This window comes from Haliotis rufescens, unplaced genomic scaffold, assembly GCF_023055435.1.
Source record: "Haliotis rufescens isolate VD_foot unplaced genomic scaffold, xgHalRufe1.0.p SCAF_5, whole genome shotgun sequence".
In the NCBI taxonomy this organism is placed as follows: domain Eukaryota; kingdom Metazoa; phylum Mollusca; class Gastropoda; order Lepetellida; family Haliotidae; genus Haliotis; species Haliotis rufescens.
This window is the reverse complement of record NW_025964223.1, coordinates 35816993-35836573: the sequence shown is the minus strand read 5'-3', so window position 1 is coordinate 35836573 and position 19581 is coordinate 35816993. Positions and strand designations below refer to the sequence as shown.

Genomic DNA, 19581 nt, shown 5'->3' with positions numbered 1-19581 from the left:
ACATAATACTACTACTAAAAGCATGCTTTAAAGTCCTAGATGCACCACATAACGATACTGGTAGAAGCATGCTTTAATGTCCTACATTGTCCACATAACGATACTGGTAGAAGCAAGTTTCATTGTCCAAGATGCATGACATAATGATACTAGTACTAGCATGCTTTAATGTCCTATATGTACCACATAACGATACTGGTAAAAGCATGCCTTAATGTCCTAGATGTACCACATAATGATACTACTAGAAGCATGTTTTAATGTCCTAGATGTAACCACATAACGATACTGGTAGAAACATGCTTAAATGTCATAGATTTACCACATGACAATACTGGTAGAAGCAGGCTTTAATGTCCTAGATGCACCACATAACGATACTAGTAGAAGCATGCTTTAATGTCCTAGATGTACACCATGACGATACAGGTAGAAGCATGCTTTAATGTCCTAGATATACCACATAATGATACAAGTAGAAGCAGACTTTAATGTCCTAGATGTACCACATAGCGATAGTGGTAGAAGCATGCTTAAATGTCCTAGATTTACCACATAACGATACTAGTAGAAGCAGGCTTTAATGTCCTAGATGTACCACATAATGATACTAGTAGAAGCAGACTTTAACGTCCTATATTGTCCACATAATGATACTGATAGAAGTATGCTTTAATGTCCTAGATGTACCACATAATGATACTAGTAGAAGCAGGCTTTAATGTCCTAGATGTACCACATAGTGATAGTGGTAGAAGCATGCTTAAATGCCCTAGATTTACCACATAACGATACTAGTAGAAGCATGTTTTAATGTCCTAGATGCACCACATAACGATACTAGTAGAAGCATGCTTTAATATCCTAGATGAACACCATGGCGATACAGGTAGAAGCATGCTTAAATGTGCTAGATGTACCACATAATGATACTACTAGAAGCAGACTTTAATGTCCTAGATGTACCACATGACGATACTAGTAGAAGCAAGCCTTAATGTCCTAGATGCACCACATGACGATACTAGTAGAAGCATGCTTAAAGCATCCTAGATGTACCACATAACGATACTGGTAAAAGCATGCTTTAATGTCCTAGATGAACCACATAACGATACTGATATAATCAGGCTTTAAAATCCTACATTGTCCACTTAACGATACTGGTAGAAGCAAGTTTCATTGTCCAAGATGCACCACATAATGATACTAGTACTAGCATGCTTTAATGTCCTATTTGTACCACATATCGATACTGGTAGAAGCATGCCTCAATGTCCTAGATGTACCACATAATGATACTACGAGAAGCATTCTTTAATGTCCTAGATGTACCATTAAACTATACTGGTAGAAGCATGCTTTAATGTCATAGATTTACCACATGACAATACTGGTAAAAGCAGGCTTTAATGTCCTAGATGCACCACATAACGATACTAGTAGAAGCATGCTTTAATGTCCTAGATGTACACCATGACGATACAGGTAGAAGCATGCTTTAATGTTCTAGATGTACCACAAAATGATACTAGTAGAAGCAGACTTTAATGTCCTAGATGTACCACATAGCGATAGTGGTAGAAGCATGCTTAAATGTCCTAGATTTACCACATAACGATACTAGTAGAAGCAGGCTTTAATGTCCTAGATGTACCACATAATGATACTAGCAAAAGCAGACTTTAATGTCCTATATTATCCACATAATGATACTACTAAAAGTATACTTTAATGTCCTAGATGTACCACATGACGAGACTAGTAGAAGCAGGCTTTAATGTCCTAGATGTACCACATAACGACATTAGTAGAAGCATGCTTTAATGTCCTTGATGAACACCATGACGATACAGGTAGAAGCATGCTTTAATGTGCTAGATGTACCACATAATGATACTAGTAGAAGCAAACTTTAATGTCCTAGATGTACCACATAGCGATAGTGGTAGAAGCATGCTTAAACGTCCTAGATTTACCACATAACGATACTAGTAGAAGCAGGCTTTAATGTCCTAGATGCACCACATAACGATACTAGTAGAAGCATGCTTTAATGTCCTAGATGAACACCATGACGATACAGGTAGAAGCATGCTTTTATGTGCTAGATGTACCACATAATGATACTAGTAGAAGCAGACTTTAATGTCCTAGATGTACCACATGACGATACTAGTAGAAGCAGGCTTTAATGTCCTAGATGCACCACATGACGATACTAGTAGAAGCATGCTTAAAGCATCCTAGATGTACCACATAATGATACTGGTAAAAGCATGCTTTAATGTCCTAGATGTACCACATGACGATACTGATATAATCAGGCTTTAATGTCCAACATTGTCCACTTAACGATACTGGTAGAAGCAAGTTTCATTGTCCAAGATCCACCACATAATGATACTAGTACTAGCATGCTTTAATGTCCTATATGTACCACATAACGATACTGGTAAAAGCATCCCTTAATGTCCTAGATGTACCTCATAATGATACTACTAGAAGCATGCTTTAATGTCCTACATGTACCATTAAACTATACTGGTAGAAGCATGCTTTAATGTCATAGATTTACCACATGACAATACTGGTAGAAGCAGGCTTTAATGTCCTAGATGCACCACATAACGATACTAGTAGAAGCATGCTTTAATGTCCTAGATGTACACCATGACGATACAGGTAGAAGCATGCTTTAATGTCCTAGATGTACCTCAAAATTATACTAGTAGAAGCAGACTTTAATGTCCAAGATGTACCACATAATGATACTTGTAGAAATATACTTAAATGTCCTAGATTTACCACATAATGATACTAGTAGAAGCATGCTTTAATGTCGTAGATGTACCACATGACGATACTAGTAGAAGCATGCTTAAAGCATCCAAGATGTACCACATAACGATACTAGTTAAAGCATGCTTTAATGTCCTAGATGTACCACATAACGATACTGATATAATCAGGCTTTAATGTCCTTAATTGTCCACATAACGATACTAGTAGAAACATGCTTAAATGTCCTAGATTTACCAGATAATGATACTAGTAGAAGCAGGCTTTAATGTCCTAGATTACCACATAACGATGATGGTAAAAAGCAAGCTTTAATGTCCTATATTTACCACATAGCGATACTGATAGAATCAGGCTTTAATGTCCTAAATTTACCACAGGACGATACCGGTAAAAGCAAGTTTGAATGTCCTAGATTTACCACATAGCGATACTGATAGAATCAGGCTTTAATGTCCTAAATTTACCACAGGACGATACCGGTAAAAGCAAGTTTGAATGTCCTAGATTTACCACATAACGATACTGATAGAATCAGGCTTTAATGTCCTAAATTTACCACAGAACGATACTGGTAGAAGCAGGCTTTAATGTCCTAGTTTGTTCTAAAGTCGTCTATGAGAGGTTGACTACTTGAATATGGGCTATGTTAGACCCCATACACACATATGGATTGTAATATTCCACTTCAAGTAATCAATTACTGTATCGCAGATCTGCCCCATCAACTTGTGTCACCGTGGATTTTCATGAACATTATTCATCATGTGATGTTTAATATTTGGTAACATTTATAACAAATGGACATTAAATTGATAACCGGTTTGTTCCAGACCCTTCCAGGCTACTGCGCGCACCTTGCCCGCACCGGAGACAAGCCTCACTAGCCCCGCACCGGAGACAAGCCTCACTAGCCCCGCACCGGAGACAAGCCTCACTAGCCCTGCACCGGAAACAAGCCTCACTAGCCCTGCACCGGAGACAAGCCTCACTAGCCCCGCACCGGAGACAAGCCTCACTAGCCCTGCAACGGAGACAAGCCTCACTAGCCCTGCACCGGAGACAAGTCTTACTAGCCCTGCACCGGAGACAAGTCTCACTAGCCCCGCACCGGAGACAAGCCTCACTAGCCCCGCACCGGAGACAAGCCTCACTAGCCCTGCACCGGAGACAAGTCTCACTAGCCCTGCACCGGAGACAAGTCTCACTAGCCCTGCACCGGAGACAAGTCTCACTAGCCCCGCACCGGAGACAAGCCTCACTAGCCCTGCACCGCTATTTCCTTTGTTATAAGCCCAAGAAATATTTCGCTGTCAACGATATGTTTGTTAAAAACGTGTTTTTGTTGACGTCAGGTGTTCCCTAGAATTGAATAAATATATCAAAAACTCTTAATACATATACATTTGACACGGTGCTGTTACCAGGGAATCGGTTCTTGGGGTGAAGGAAGGACAAAGTTGGAATCACTGTTTCAGAACATTTAATACATAACATTAAAACAGTAGACCAAAAAAAAGGCACAATGAGTGGAAAAGCTACTCGACATCACAAGCACAACGATGTGTGGAGATTCCAGCTCAGACGTACTTTGGTGAACATCCGTTCCAGCTCAACATCCGAACGCTTCCTTGGAGCGGAACATCCTACTCGCGAGCGAGCATCAAACTGTTGTATTTACAGGCCGCAAGACACTTTATACATTTACACACTGGGCGAGACGGCTTAAAAGACCTTCTTGGTCCACTGGAAATGTCAAATTTTAAAGTTGCCGAAAAGTTTGCAATACTGGTAATGTCAACCAAGCTAAAAAGGCTAACGTTTAGCCTTTCTTCCTTCATATACATTTGACCTGATCAAATACAAAATTATGACTAAAATGAGGGAACGCTTCAAGAAAAATCTAACCATGAGCACGTCCCTGGCCAAACACGCTGTTTTCAAGTCTGTACTGTATTTATCTAAATACCCCAAGGAAATCAGTTTGGGTCAAAGACTTGGTCATCTTCAAATATTAGTAAAACGCTTCCTGGAATATCTAAAATTAGTCATTTTTGCACATTTGGCCTTACCTATACACTTAACATCGTTATAGTGAGTGAGTGAGTGAGTTGGGTTTAACACCGCTTTTAAAACTATTCCAGTTATATCACGACGTGTCAGCTTAATGTGGGAGGAAAGCCCGAAGTGATACAGGTCTCAGACGTTTACAACTTCGGTGAAACCCACGAGCACGGGTATGGTGCTGACAAACCTAAAAACATAACTGGGGCGAACCGGGATTCGAACCCACAATCATAGGTTTCTGGCGTGCCCAAGGGACGCAACTCTGCACAGCGAATCGCGGCGCCTCAGACGACTGGGCCACCCATGCCCCCTAACATCGTTATAAATCACATCTTATGCATATGAACACATCTGATAAATCTCGAAATAATGTGTAAAAGCCTTCTTTACTTCTTGAACTATACATATCCAATGGACCAAAATTTACAGATCTCTCCACGTAAGTCCTCAGTTCCCGGTCGAGCACCTGTGCTAAGTGTCAATTTTCAACACATGTTTAATGTCAGCCTTAGAGTCTGGTTTTATGTCGGCCTGGTAGTCTGGGAATGTTTGTTGGTATGAGTATGGTTCATACACTCCAGGGTACTGAAGGGTGGGGTGCTTCCAGTAGGGGAAGGAAGAGCAAACATCACACACAGATTTTGCTGGCTCCTTCATCTCGTCATCACGTGACAAGCTATAGCAGCAAGCCGATACTCCGTAGATCGAGACTGGGACACACTGTACATGGAAGTGATTGGTTGATGGTTGTGCATGCAACGAATGGTCTGTTGTGGTCGTGTGAACTACACGAGTCGGCATTGGTTTGAAGATTTTCTTTGGCAGATCTGATGCTGCAAGTAAAACATTTAAAAACAACATAAAATTCATATCGCTGTTTGTAAATTGTGAAAATGTGAATAAAACCTATACCTTGCTCAAATGTCACCAGACACAAAATACACACATATAATATTGCAGTTTTACAACGGTTTTAAGTTGTCATAGGACTTTCGTGTCTCTTTATCTGGAGACATAAACAACGATGTCAAATCATGTACATGGTTATACATTGCAATTTAATTTAGATTGACAAAACGTAGTTCTACATACTAATGGACAGTTGAATAGGATTTATTCTTCTGCAGCGTTGCTAAGTTAACATTTAACTTCATCAATGTTAATTTTATTCTTTGCATTTTGATTTGTTAGTGAGTGAGTGAGTGAGTTGGGTTTAACGCCTCTTTTAACAGTATCCCGATTGTATCAGGGCGTGTCAGCTTTGATGCGGGAGGAAAGTCCAAAGTGATGCAGGTCTTAGACGCTTAACACTTTGGTGAAAGCCACGAACACGAAACATATTCATGACGAACCGGGATTCGAACCCACGGTAATGGGTTTCTGGCGTTCCCCAGGGACGCAGCTCTGTACTGCGATTTGCGGCGCCTTAGACGACTGGGCAACTCGTTTCCCTTTACATTGTAAGAACAGCACGTCTATTCTAGAAGGACAAGGTATGGCGAAGGCCTCTGTTGTCCAACGTAATCGGCATGACTATCAGCTGGGCTCAAATGAGAAAGTGAGTATGTGCTACTCAACACTTGCATGTTTTGGGCTTGCAAGAACCCCAGATGAAGAGATAAGGCTAAAGTGTTTCGGCTGATTTTAATAATTTTCATGGAAGCTTTCTTTCGCATCTATGAAAAAGAGCCATTTTATATCCCAGCCGAGGTTCTTAGAATATGTATCACGAACTGACGGATATAACGAACTGGTTTTTTTTTATCTCAGCCATAAGCGGTGTATATGCTGTATATATGCTTATCACGAGCAACGGTTATAACGAACTAAAATTAATGTTCCCTTTGAGTTCGTTTTAACGGTAGTTTTCTGAATGTATATATTATAAGGGATATACATACATGAGATAGATTTGATTATAGGGGATTTACGGTTATGAGGTAGACAGGAGTATAAGGGATATAATATATTCATCATGTAGACAGGTTTATAAGGGTTATACATACATTCATGATAAAGATATGACTACAAGGGATATACATACATTCATCATGTAGACAGGGTTATAAGGGATATACATACATTCATCATGTAGACAGGGTTATAAGGGATATACATACATTCATGATGTAGATATGATTACAAGGGATATACATACATTCATGATGTAGACATGGTTATAAGGGATATACATACATGTACATTCATCATGTAATGATTACAAGGGATATACATACATTCATGATGTAGACAGGGTTATAAGGGATATACATACATTCATCATGTAGACAGGATTATAAGGGATATACATACATTCATCATGTAGACAGGATTATAAGGGATATACATACATTCATCATGTAGACAGGATTATAAGGGATATACATACATTCATCATGTAGACAGGATTATAAGGGATATACATACATTCATCATGTAGACAGGATTATATGGGAAATACATACATTCATCATGTAGACAGGATTATAAGGGATATACATGCATTAATGAGGTTGACATGGTTATAAAGGATATATATACATTAATGAGGTAGACAGGGTTATAAGGGATATACCTTCTTTAGGTAGACATCGTTTCCTGGAAGAAGTGTCGTTTTTTCTGAGAATCATGTAACTACATAGAGATGACATGACGGCCTCAAGGGACGTCCTGAAGGAAACACAGAGGATTATATGAAAGATATACGTGTATGTCATTGAAAAAGGTTATAGTAGTGTAAAACCTTTTTGTAATTAGTTATAGCATGTGAGACACATCAGACACAATGTAAGCTAGAATAATCACATTAGATAGCTAAACTATCTGTTGACGTTGCACTATCACTCTGATCACTCTGATATAAGTCTGAAGTACCTGCTCTTGTCGGATTCTCGGAACCCCTTGGCAAAAGGGTTTCTTGCGATCTTAAGCCTGGTTATCTGCAAGAACAAAGAGTGATTGTACGAGGAAGCTATCAGCGTCTGGGTTGTGTGAGTAGAGAGAAGTGGGACAGATACACATAGATAGCCATGTCGTGGGAACATCGCGTTTACAGATGGCGTTAAGGCAAGAAGCGCTGGTAGGAAGATATTGGTAGCATGTCAGTGTCGTGTATCGCACTACCAGCAGCGAGTTTCAGCACTGATGGTTAAATAAAAAATATCACCTAGCACTTTCGCTCACCACGTAAAATCCAAAGCGTGACAGTCAACTTGCTGTTTAATCATCTTTGGAAACGTTAAAGAAGTGATGGTAACTCACATTTATGTGAAATATCCCATTGTAATACTTATATTTGTAAGATATCTTATTTTCATTGTAAGCAATGGTCAAAGGGCAAAATATATAACCCCTTAGCCATTTCGAAATTAATTTATCAATGTATACATAATAACGACCTTTTAGTTACATTAACAAATTCAAGCCACACAATGATCCTCTACATACAGCTTCAGCTGGGTTAGGAAAATATATGTGTCATGTTATGTTCCTACTCATAAAGTGTCAGCTAGAGTGTGAGTATATCTGAGTCATGTTAAGATCCGACTCATGAAGCCATGTTATGGTGCCAGCCAGCCAGCCTCCTACACTTCCGCCTCATCCATTCAGTGGAAGAGTTAACAGACAGACATAGGATGAACAACGCGCAATGTCATAAGTCGGACCATCGGCCTGGGTGAACTACAAATTAGTTAAATTATTTGATATAATTAAAAATGTGTATGATTTATCAAGGTAAATTAGAACAGAAAAACTAAAAGTATTTGATAAGGAATACTAACTATGCAATGGATGCTCGAGTAGGGGTGTCCTCTTTTATTAGAGTGCTGTTACAGATACGCTTTGTAAGAGTTTTCTTAAAAGATACGCCTGTCTGATTTTCGTGAGAATTAAAGCAGATAACATCTTCATCGTCACCGCACACGACGTAGGGTCAGATTTGCAGCCACCCTTAAGTACCATGACACCAACTATCAACACTATCGAGGAATAAAGGAAGTATTATCAAGAACTTTTGTTTGTCTGCTGATAACGTGAGTTGAACAATACTCTGATATCAGTATGTCATCGACGTATTAACACCCGCTACAGATTTACCAGACAACCACTTTGGCGCTACAATATTCACTCATGGCGCCACCGCCGTCATATCTGACGTGTTCTCAATTTGGGGTAAAGAATATCGAACAACCACACCCAGAATATATAGGTGATCTTATCTACTTCGTATTGAAGAACACCAACAGAACAACTACAATTATGTAGTGGTGAGATTTACATCGTGATGAAGAACACCAACAGAACAACTACAATTATATAGGTTGTCAGATCTACATCGTGATGAAGAACACCAACAGAACAACTACACATATAGGTGATCAGATCTATATTGATCGTTCAAGACATTCATTATTTTTGGGGGAAAAAGCTGCGGCTAAATTATATACTTCGGGTATGTTTCAGACGTACCTCTTGATTCTGATAAGCTGTTACTGCCATGAAGGCCGTCTGTGGAAAGGATGTCACAAAGTGAGCTTGTACTTCCAGGTGAGGGTTAAGAAGGTACACGTGGATGCGGGGGGTGTACTTCTGCATGGACACCAGTGAGATCTTAATAGGAAATACTGACGTGCAAATCATGACATTCATAATACTCCATACATCTGATGCGTATGTTTCCACATGCTTCACAGATATATATATTGACTAATGCGGAACAGGTTATACTTGCGCTGCGAGATTATATAATGACACGATACAGAAACGAGTTGCATCTCAAAATAGTAACTTTAAATCTCTATGCATGGTTCACCTTGACATCCTCCACCTGACTTACCTGTCCCTCTTGGGGATCATCTCTGTTGGTCAGTTTCAGCTTTTCAAACGAGATGACCTGATTGATCAAGTGGCGGCCACCTAGTGGGCAGTCCGGGTGGCTGTAGCGTTGGTCAGCTGGCGGCGGGTCCCCCGTGCCTGCCACCATCCATTTAGAACTGCACAAACATGCAAAAATGCCTCGTAGCATTTTGTAGGATGCTGCCGTGAATAATAAAACCGATATTGATATTTTTGTACTTGACATATTGGAACTAGTGTATGTACATGTGGTAGACATATTGGAACTAGTCTCTGTACATATGGTAGACATATTGGAACTAGTCTCTGGACATGTGGTAGACATATTGGAACTAGTGTATGAACATGTAGTAGACATATTGGAACTAGTGTATGTACATGTGGTAGACATATTGAAACTAGTGTATGGACATGTGGTAGACATATTGGAACTAGTGTATGGACATGTGGTAGACATATTGGAACTAGTGTATGGACATGTGGTAGACATATTGGAACTAGTGTATGGACACGTGGTAGACATATTGGAACTAGTCTCTGTACATATGGTAGACATATTGGAACTAGTCTCTGTACATATGGTAGACATATTGGAACTAGTCTCTGTACATATGGTAGACATATTGGAACTAGTCTCTCTACATATGGTAGACATATTGGAACTAGTCTCTGTACATGTGGTAGAAATATTGGAACTAGTCTCTGGACATGTGGTAGACATATTGGAACTAGTGTATGGACATGTGGTAGACATATTGGAACTAGTCTCTGGACATGTGGTAGACATATTGGAACTAGTGTATGTACATGTGGTAGACATATTGGAACTAGTGTATGTACATGTGGTAGACATATTGGAACTAGTGTATGTACCTGTGGTAGACATATCGGTACTTGTGATTATCCAGTGCTTGGAAGTCCAGAGACACGCGGTACGCCATATCTTCCCTCACTCCAAGGATCCGCACCCTCACCGCAGGAAACATTCTCCTACGTAACAAATATAACAATGTCCTCATGTTATATTTGGATTGCATGTACCCAGTGTTGAAAGTAGAAAGTTGCACACTGTACGGAAACTATGGAGAGAGATGAGGTTAATAGACTAACGTTGTTAGTAGTGTGTCGGCAGTGCAAGATACTGAAGCCACACCTGGCACAAGCGGGAACAGTTTCTATAATGCCAGTGTATCTCTTCCACCCTTAACTGCTAGTCTCACCTGCCAGACTTTGTGATGATCATCTCTGTGCCCAGGCGGTGGAAGGCACGCCACAGCTCACCGTGACAGAGTTCCACCTGCACCTCATGTCTCCCACTCTCATCTACAACATGCAAGGATGTGACAAGTAACACGACATCCATAGCGATTAGCATGGACATAAGACGTTACGTACAAGGTATCCATAGTGACATGCACAGACATAAGACGTTACGTGTAAGGTATCCAAAGTGACATGCACAGATATAAGACGTTACGTGCAAGGTATCCATAGTGACATGCACAGACATAAGATGTTACTTACAAGGTATCCACAGTGACATGCACAGACATAAGACGTTACTTACAAGGTATCCATAGTGACATGCACAGACATAAGACGTTACGTGCAAGGTATCCATAGTGACATGCACAGACATAAGACGTTACGTACAAGGTATCCGTAGTGACATGCACAGACATAAGACGTTACGTGCAAGGTATCCATAGTGACATGCACAGACATTAGACGTAACGTGCAAGGTATCCATAGTGACATGCACAGACATAAGACGTTACGTGCAAGGTATCCATAGTGACATGCACAGACATAAGACGTTACGTACAAGGTATCCATAGTGACATGCACAGACATAAGACGTTACGTGCAAGGTATCCATAGTGACATGCACAGACATAAGACGTTACGTGTAAGGTATCGATATTGACATGCACAGACATAAGACGTTACGTGCAAGGTATCCATAGTGACATGCACAGACATAAGACGTTACGTACAAGGTATCCATAGTGACATGCACAGACATAAGACGTTACGTGCAAGGTATCCATAGTGACATGCACAGACATAAGACGTTACGTGCAAGGTATCCATAGTGACATGCACAGAAATAAGACGTTACGTGCAAGGTATCCATAGTGACATGCACACACATAAAGCGTTACGCGCAAGGTATCCATAGTGACATGCACAGACATAAAACGTTACGTGCAAGGAATCCATAGTGACATACACAGACATAAGACGTTACGTGTACGGTATCCATGGTGACATGCACAGACATAAGACGTTACGTGTACGGTATCCATGGTGACATGCACAGACATAAGACGTTACGTGCAAGGTATCCATGGTGACATGCACCGACATAAGTCGTTACGTGCAAGGTATCCATAGTGACATGCACAGACATAAAGCGTTACGTACAAGGTATCCATAGTGACATGCACAGACATAAGACGTTACGTGCAAGGTATCCATAGTGACATGCACAGACATAAGACGTTACGTACAAGGTATCCATAGTGACATGCACAGACATAAGACGTTACGTGCAAGGTATCCATAGTGACATGCACAGACATAAGACGTTACGTACAAGGTATCCATAGTGACATGCACAGACATAAGACGTTACGTACAAGGTATCCATAGTGACATGCACAGACATAAGACGTTACGTACGAGGTACCCATAGTGACATGCACAGACATAAGACGTTACGTGCAAGGTATCCATAGTGACATGCACAGATATAAGACGTTACGTGCAAGGTATCCATGATGACATGCACAGACATAAGACGTTACGTACAAGGTATCCGTAGTGACATGCACAGATATAAGACGTTACGTACAAGGTATCCATAGTGACATGCACAGACATAAGACGTTACTTACAAGGTATCCATAGTGACATGCACAGACATAAGACGTTACTTACAAGGTATCCATAGTGACATGCACAGACATAAGACGTTACTTACAAGGTATCCATAGTGACATGCACAGACATAAGACGTTACGTGCAAGGTATCCATAGTGACATGCACAGATATAAGACGTTACGTACAAGGTATCCATAGTGACATGCACAGACATAAGACATTACTTACAAGGTATCCATAGTGACATGCACAGACATAAGACGTTACTTACAAGGTATCCATAGTGACATGCACAGACATAAGACGTTACTTACAAGGTATCCATAGTGACATGCACAGACATAAGACGTTACGTACAAGGTATCCATAGTGACATGCACAGATATAAGACGTTACGTACAAGGTATCCGTAGTGACATGCACAGACATAAGACGTTACGTACAAGGTATCCATAGTGACATGCACAGACATAAGACGTTACGTGCAAGGTATCCATAGTGACATGCACAGATATAAGACGTTACGTACAAGGTATCCATAGTGACATGCACAGACATAAGACGTTACGTGCAAGGTATCCATAGTGACATGCACAGACATAAGACGTTACGTACAAGGTATCCATAGTGACATGCACAGACATAAGACGTTACGTACAAGGTATCCATAGTGACATGCACAGACATAAGACGTTACGTACGAGGTACCCATAGTGACATGCACAGACATAAGACGTTACGTGCAAGGTATCCATAGTGACATGCACAGATATAAGACGTTACGTGCAAGGTATCCATGATGACATGCACAGACATAAGACGTTACGTACAAGGTATCCGTAGTGACATGCACAGACATAAGACGTTACGTGTACGGTATCCATGGTGACATGCACAGACATAAGACGTTACGTGCAAGGTATCCATAGTGACATGCACAGATATAAGACGTTACGTACAAGGTATCCATAGTGACATGCACAGACATAAGACGTTACTTACAAGGTATCCATAGTGACATGCACAGACATAAGACGTTACTTACAAGGTATCCATAGTGACATGCACAGACATAAGACGTTACTTACAAGGTATCCATAGTGACATGCACAGACATAAGACGTTACGTGCAAGGTATCCATAGTGACATGCACAGATATAAGACGTTACGTACAAGGTATCCATAGTGACATGCACAGACATAAGACATTACTTACAAGGTATCCATAGTGACATGCACAGACATAAGACGTTACTTACAAGGTATCCATAGTGACATGCACAGACATAAGACGTTACTTACAAGGTATCCATAGTGACATGCACAGACATAAGACGTTACGTACAAGGTATCCATAGTGACATGCACAGATATAAGACGTTACGTACAAGGTATCCGTAGTGACATGCACAGACATAAGACGTTACGTACAAGGTATCCATAGTGACATGCACAGACATAAGACGTTACGTGCAAGGTATCCATAGTGACATGCACAGACACAAGGCGTGACTTGCAAGGAATGGCGTGAGACTGCCATAAGGCGACTAAATTGTCGGAGAATAATTGTACTCCTCTTCGACAAGTATCATGAATTCCAGCGGCCAAACTCATTAATAAAAATTGAAAAAATTGGGCTTAACACACAGCTCTGTTTTAGACAAATCGGACAGTCGAAACACCGTGTAACAGACGAGTACATAAACAGAATCATATTCAACATTTTAACATTCTATTTTACAAAAGTCTACAAATGCAACATAGAATCTACGTCTACTATTACTTAAATATTTTGTATACAGGCAGTAAGTGTGAACAGGATATCCGATGTCGCATATCCAGGTCTAAAACATGCTTGTTCCTCGCGTTATTATTTGAGAAGGACAACTATAACTCATGTATTTAACTTGCTTCCAAAATAATTTACTGTCATCAAGCGATGTCTCCTAGATATGCAGCTGTTCTTTCTTAAAAGAAGTACTTTTATATCTAGTGATAGACTTGTATCTTTTGCAAAGTTGCTTAAATGTTATTAATAAAACAAAACTTTTACAGCTTCTGTGCCCACTCGCCGGGCCTCCAGCTTACTATAATGACATTCTTTATTATACGGTGTCCCTGTGGTGTATCTTTTAGTGGACCTAGCATTCTGTTTAGATATAGAGGCCACACGCGGACATAAGACGTTACTTACATGGTACCCATAGTGACACGTAGTTGTTATAGGCCCTAGGTCAGCCTCGGCGTTGCCTCAGGCCAATATGACTGACCTTGGACCTATAAGAAGGCCAATATGAAAACACCCATATAATAACACAATAGTAACGTATATCCAATATTGATGAAGCTGGAGATATCGCGTGAGTGGAATCAAACGATATCTCCGTGGAAGTATTGCTTTTCTGGTCGCCATTGGGTCGATTGACATTAATGACAGCTTGAAATCAGTCAGATTTGTCTTGGACACATCTTTATTAAATTTACTAACTTAAAAACGCGAAATAACCGTCGAAATACCAAGCTTTTAAGCGGATAATGCTTAGTGATAATTTGATTAGATTGGTTTCCATTCGATGCTGCAATAGACTTGAGCGCGACATCAAGCCAAATTCCGACAACCAGCCTAGAAATGTGAGTGAGTGACGCCCTCCTTGCCAGAGTACCTTATGCTAACCTAGTATTAGTAATTGGTGTGATGTTAATTAAGTTATCACTGCAGTGCGATTGAATGCAAGGCCAAAGAGGTTCAATATCTCGGAGGTAGTATAGCAACGATCCACGACGTGGGGGTCCAATGACTCGCATATTCAACCAATTCACCGAGCCTGGCTACCCCCTACAGTCGAGCAAACCACGAGGGTGGACTCAACAGTTTAAACTTTTGACCAATTTACATTTTGTATAGAAGAATTAAATTTCGTTCAACCTTGTGTTATGAATTTTGAACCACGCGCAAATAAATGTATAGGTATTGATTTCCATTGATGTCGAACATGTTCATTAAAGGGATAATTACTGATCCTGTGTGATATATAAAATACCACCCCGTGTCTATGATATTATAATGTTGAGATTCACTACATGTATTTACATCAAATACAACACTTATAGCGTGACAAACATTCCGAGGCTTCAGTCTGGTTAATTAATTAGCCCATTCCAAGTTTAATTATGACCCACCCCCTGCACCATTATGCCGTCAGAGAGTCATCTTCCCGAGGCAAGGGTGTTAACTGACTTTAAAAGTGGAAACTGGACTTTAACAGTCAGTTAACTCCTTTGCCTTGGGAATATGTCGAAGAGAATTCGTAGCATCGAGATAAACGAGCTCTAATAATTTAGTGTTGTTACAGTGCTTACTTTCTTACTTATTTTGGGTTTTAAAGTGCGCTATCCGACATATGCGTATTTCTCGCACGGGCCCGCCAGGGAATTAAGTGTTGTCGTAGGTTGGTTGGTTTGTTGTTTAACGCCGCACTCAGCAATATTCCAGGTATATGACGGCGGTCTGTAAATAATCGAGTCTGGACCAGACAATCCAGTGATAGACATCATGACCATCGATCCACGCATTTGGCATACGATGACATGCATCAACCAAGTCAGCAAGCCTGACCACCTGATCCCGTTAGTCTTCTCTTACGACAAGCATAGTCGCCCTTTATGGGTTGCTGAAGACCTATTCTACCCCGGATCTTCACGGGTCCATTTAGTGACGTGGTCGAGAAGGGTATAATCGAAAGGTAAAGCAACCTGGAGGGGCGGTTTGGTCGCTTAATTAATTTTTGTTGAAATTTGGAATTTGAAATATGCCATGCTAAAAAGGTAGGGGAACTAAAGGAGTTTGTGAATTTGTGTGGTTGTGTTTTTTTTGTTTTATTGGTAGCTTGTTTGTTAGTTTTTTTTAGTTTTGGGTTGTTGTTTTAAATGTTGCTGAATATGCCTGTTTTTATTAGATAAATGCCGAGTACTTTATAGGTTTGTAAGTTATTTAAGGGGTTTAGTAGAGTTGCTAGTGTCATCTGGTTGTTGTATATTAGTGTGGATTTGAGTGTTGTTCTGTGTTGTTGGTAATGTGTTCAATGTAGTATTACGTGTTCAGGAGTTTCTATTTGGTTGCAATCTGGGCATTTACCGTTTTGATGGGTTTTTTTTAATTTGGTGTAAGTGTGAGTTTAGTTTAGTGTGGCCTGTTTGTAATTTGGTTACTGCCCTGTCGATTGTTTTGGTTTTATGATGGATTTGTTTGTTTTTGCCACTTTTGGAGGATTTTTAATTTTTATTTTAGATATTGGAAGGTTGATACTTACATCTTCTAATTTTAATGCTGATTTGGCTGCTTTGTCGGCGTGTTCGTTACCAAACACTCCAACGTGAGCAGGGATCCAAACTATTTCTATGTTTCAGTGTACATATTTTCTAACTTATATTATAATTAATGTGACAAACAAAAGTGTATTTTCACCTTTGCAGCGGTCTAATAAAATCAATTGTCTATTTCGTCACCTTCACGTTAACCTCCTTGTATATACTTGCCCACTGCAAAGTTGATCCCTCTATTGTATGTCAACTCTGATAGCTCTATCTATGGTATGGAGTGAGTCTAGCCAACCATGCTACGTGTCATAATAACTTATTATATTGTTTTGACATGACATCATCGTCAAGTGTTATTATTCCGATGAGGACTATAAAATGACCCCCCTGATTTGGAAAAGACAACATCTGTCCTTGCGCTCCATGCATTGACCCACTGTTGGAAACCCTCTTGTTGTCGCATCTAGATTAATAAATATATGTTAAAAGTGTTTATGCCTGAATTATGGTTGGATTAAGTCCACATTACTTTAAGTCATGCGGCGCAGCTGGTGTTTTAATTCGTTAGAGTTTGGCGTTCTCGGTGTCAGCAGGGGCTGTTTGATGTTAAACATTAAAATGATCTAAAAATATCAACGATCATGTGAGAGTAATTCAAAATAGAACGGCTTTAGCTGCAACTGTTTTGGTGGGTTAACAACACCGTCCCATTATCTGGTATACGCGATATGTAGGTGTGAGCTTTATCATCAGCTTGTCATAGATAATACTGTCATCACCTGTACCGTTATTGAATACTTATGTGTGATATTTATTTCGATCATCTGTGTTTAGGTTCTTATAGCGGTCAACGGTCAACGGTCAACTGTCTAGACAGCTATCTGTAACCGACCTGCACTTGGTAAGAAGTAACTTGAATGTTGTGACACAAATCAGGTCAATAAAAAACAGGTAAATAGTAATATAATAAAACAGAAAATACATAACACATATTTCCAAATGTCTTGCTGAGATTTAAAAATGTGACGTCATCAAAAAGTCTCCAGGGTTTGGTTATAAAGTATTCAGTCACAATCCTCGTTCACCCCGTGTACCATATCTCCATTTTATATATCTAAGTATTTTTTCACTGTCCATTTCAATCACTTTTGGCGACCCTGATTCTCATGATGTCAATATTCTCATGTGTGCATATATAAGGTTTCAACACTTTAAGTCTGTCTCGAAATTAACGCTAATTTTAGTAAACTGATCTCCTCGTCTTAACGTATACTGTGAAAGTGGGAGCCTCACCATGCACCGTCTTAACGTATACTGTGAAAGTGGGAGCCTCACCATACATCGTCTTAACGTATACTGTGAAAGTGGGAGCCTCACCATGCACCGTCTTAACGTATACTGTGAAAGTGGGAGCCTCACCATACATCGTCTTAACGTATACTGTGAAAGTGGGAGCCTCGCCATACACCGTCTTAACGTATACTGTGAAAGTGCAAGCCTCACTATACACCGTCTTAAGGTATATTGTGAAAGTGGGAACCTTACCATGCACCGTCTTAATGAATATTGTGTAAGTGGGAGCCTCACCATAGACCGTCTTAACGTATACTGTTAAAGTGGGAACCTTACCATGCACCGTCTTAACGTATACTGTGAAAGTGGGAGCCTTACCATGCACCGTCTTAACGTATACTGTGAAAGTCGGAGCCTCACCATAGACCGTCTTAACGTATACTGTGAAAGTGGGAGCCTTACCATGCACCGTCTTAACGTATACTGTGAAAGTGGGGACCTCACCATAGACCGTCTTAACGTATACTGTGAAAGTGGGAACCTTACCATGCACCGTCTTAACGTATACTGTGAAAGTGGGAGCCTCATCATAGACCGTCTTAACGTATACTGTGAAAGTGGGAACCTTACCATGCACCGTCTTACGGAACTGGCCAAAATCAGCTGCACATGCCTCCTGCAAGCAGTGACGTCCGCCACTACGAGGTATGTCGGTCTGGTTGTCGGGTTTTCCTAGCAACTGCTCTACGGAGAAAGCGCGCGCCTTAGCACTGAGCATCGTTGCTTGTCCAAATTGTGAATGGACGAAAAGCATGGCCCCGTTCATTTGTAACAGAAACAGAGATAGCATACCCGTCATTTCATTGGTCAACCCGATTATACACTGAGGTCATCAAATGACCTCACATGAGACAGATAGCACACCCATGTCCTTGCTGAAACAATCTGTTGATATCATGTTCAGTGTTATTATGATCCTTAAGAAACTTGGCGTGATGTACACAGCCTGGCTACATCAATAATGACTTTGAGCATGGGGTGGGATATATGTTCAACAGACACAAGAGGATGTATTTCATAATTTTTCGCCATCCCATTCTCGCTCCCTTTTCAGCTCTAGGAAATATGGAGTATTACATTAAACTTTACACATAACTTTATGGTGGTGAAACCACTTTCAGTTATGCATCAGACAATCATATACTATGTCTGCCCAGGAACATCTGATGCTGACCATCTCTGCCTGGGGCCTGGCACAACCTGGAGTCTTTGCCGCGACTGGTTGTATGTCATTGTCTTCGGACGACATGAACCCATGAACACGAAGAGCCGCAGGTTTGTTTGGGCCAAGTTAAAC

General features: G+C 40.4%; 2 protein-coding genes across 9 annotated transcripts in view; one reads left to right on the top strand and one right to left on the bottom strand.

Moving 5' to 3' along the window:
* The window catches only part of LOC124127629 (digestive cysteine proteinase 1-like), a 52245-nt gene extending 47555 nt beyond the window's left edge, over positions 1 to 4690 (top strand). For all 4 annotated transcript variants that reach the window (XM_046491018.2, XM_046491015.2, XM_046491016.2 and 1 more), the window contains one exon: positions 3636 to 4690. The gene's annotated coding sequence lies outside the window, so the exon portion shown is untranslated. The remainder of the gene's footprint in view (positions 1 to 3635) is intronic.
* A 372-nt stretch (positions 4691 to 5062) lies between these two features.
* Positions 5063 to 19581, bottom strand: part of LOC124127631 (T-box transcription factor TBX15-like) — a 92012-nt gene continuing 77493 nt past the window's right edge. For 3 of the 5 annotated variants that reach the window (XM_048384055.1, XM_048384054.1, XM_048384053.1), the window contains 7 exons: positions 10947 to 11049; positions 10600 to 10716; positions 9707 to 9863; positions 9340 to 9480; positions 7744 to 7808; positions 7445 to 7539; positions 5063 to 5702 (listed from right to left, as the gene is read on the bottom strand). In XM_048384055.1, the coding sequence (XP_048240012.1) occupies positions 5341 to 5702; positions 7445 to 7539; positions 7744 to 7808; positions 9340 to 9480; positions 9707 to 9863; positions 10600 to 10716; positions 10947 to 11049 (1040 nt within the window). In that variant the 3' untranslated portion in view covers positions 5063 to 5340. Of the gene's footprint in view, positions 5703 to 7444; positions 7540 to 7743; positions 7809 to 9339; positions 9481 to 9706; positions 9864 to 10599; positions 10717 to 10946; positions 11050 to 18854; positions 19054 to 19581 lie in introns of those variants that run through there. The other 2 variants (XM_046491021.2, XM_046491020.1) reach the window with 2 other exon arrangements.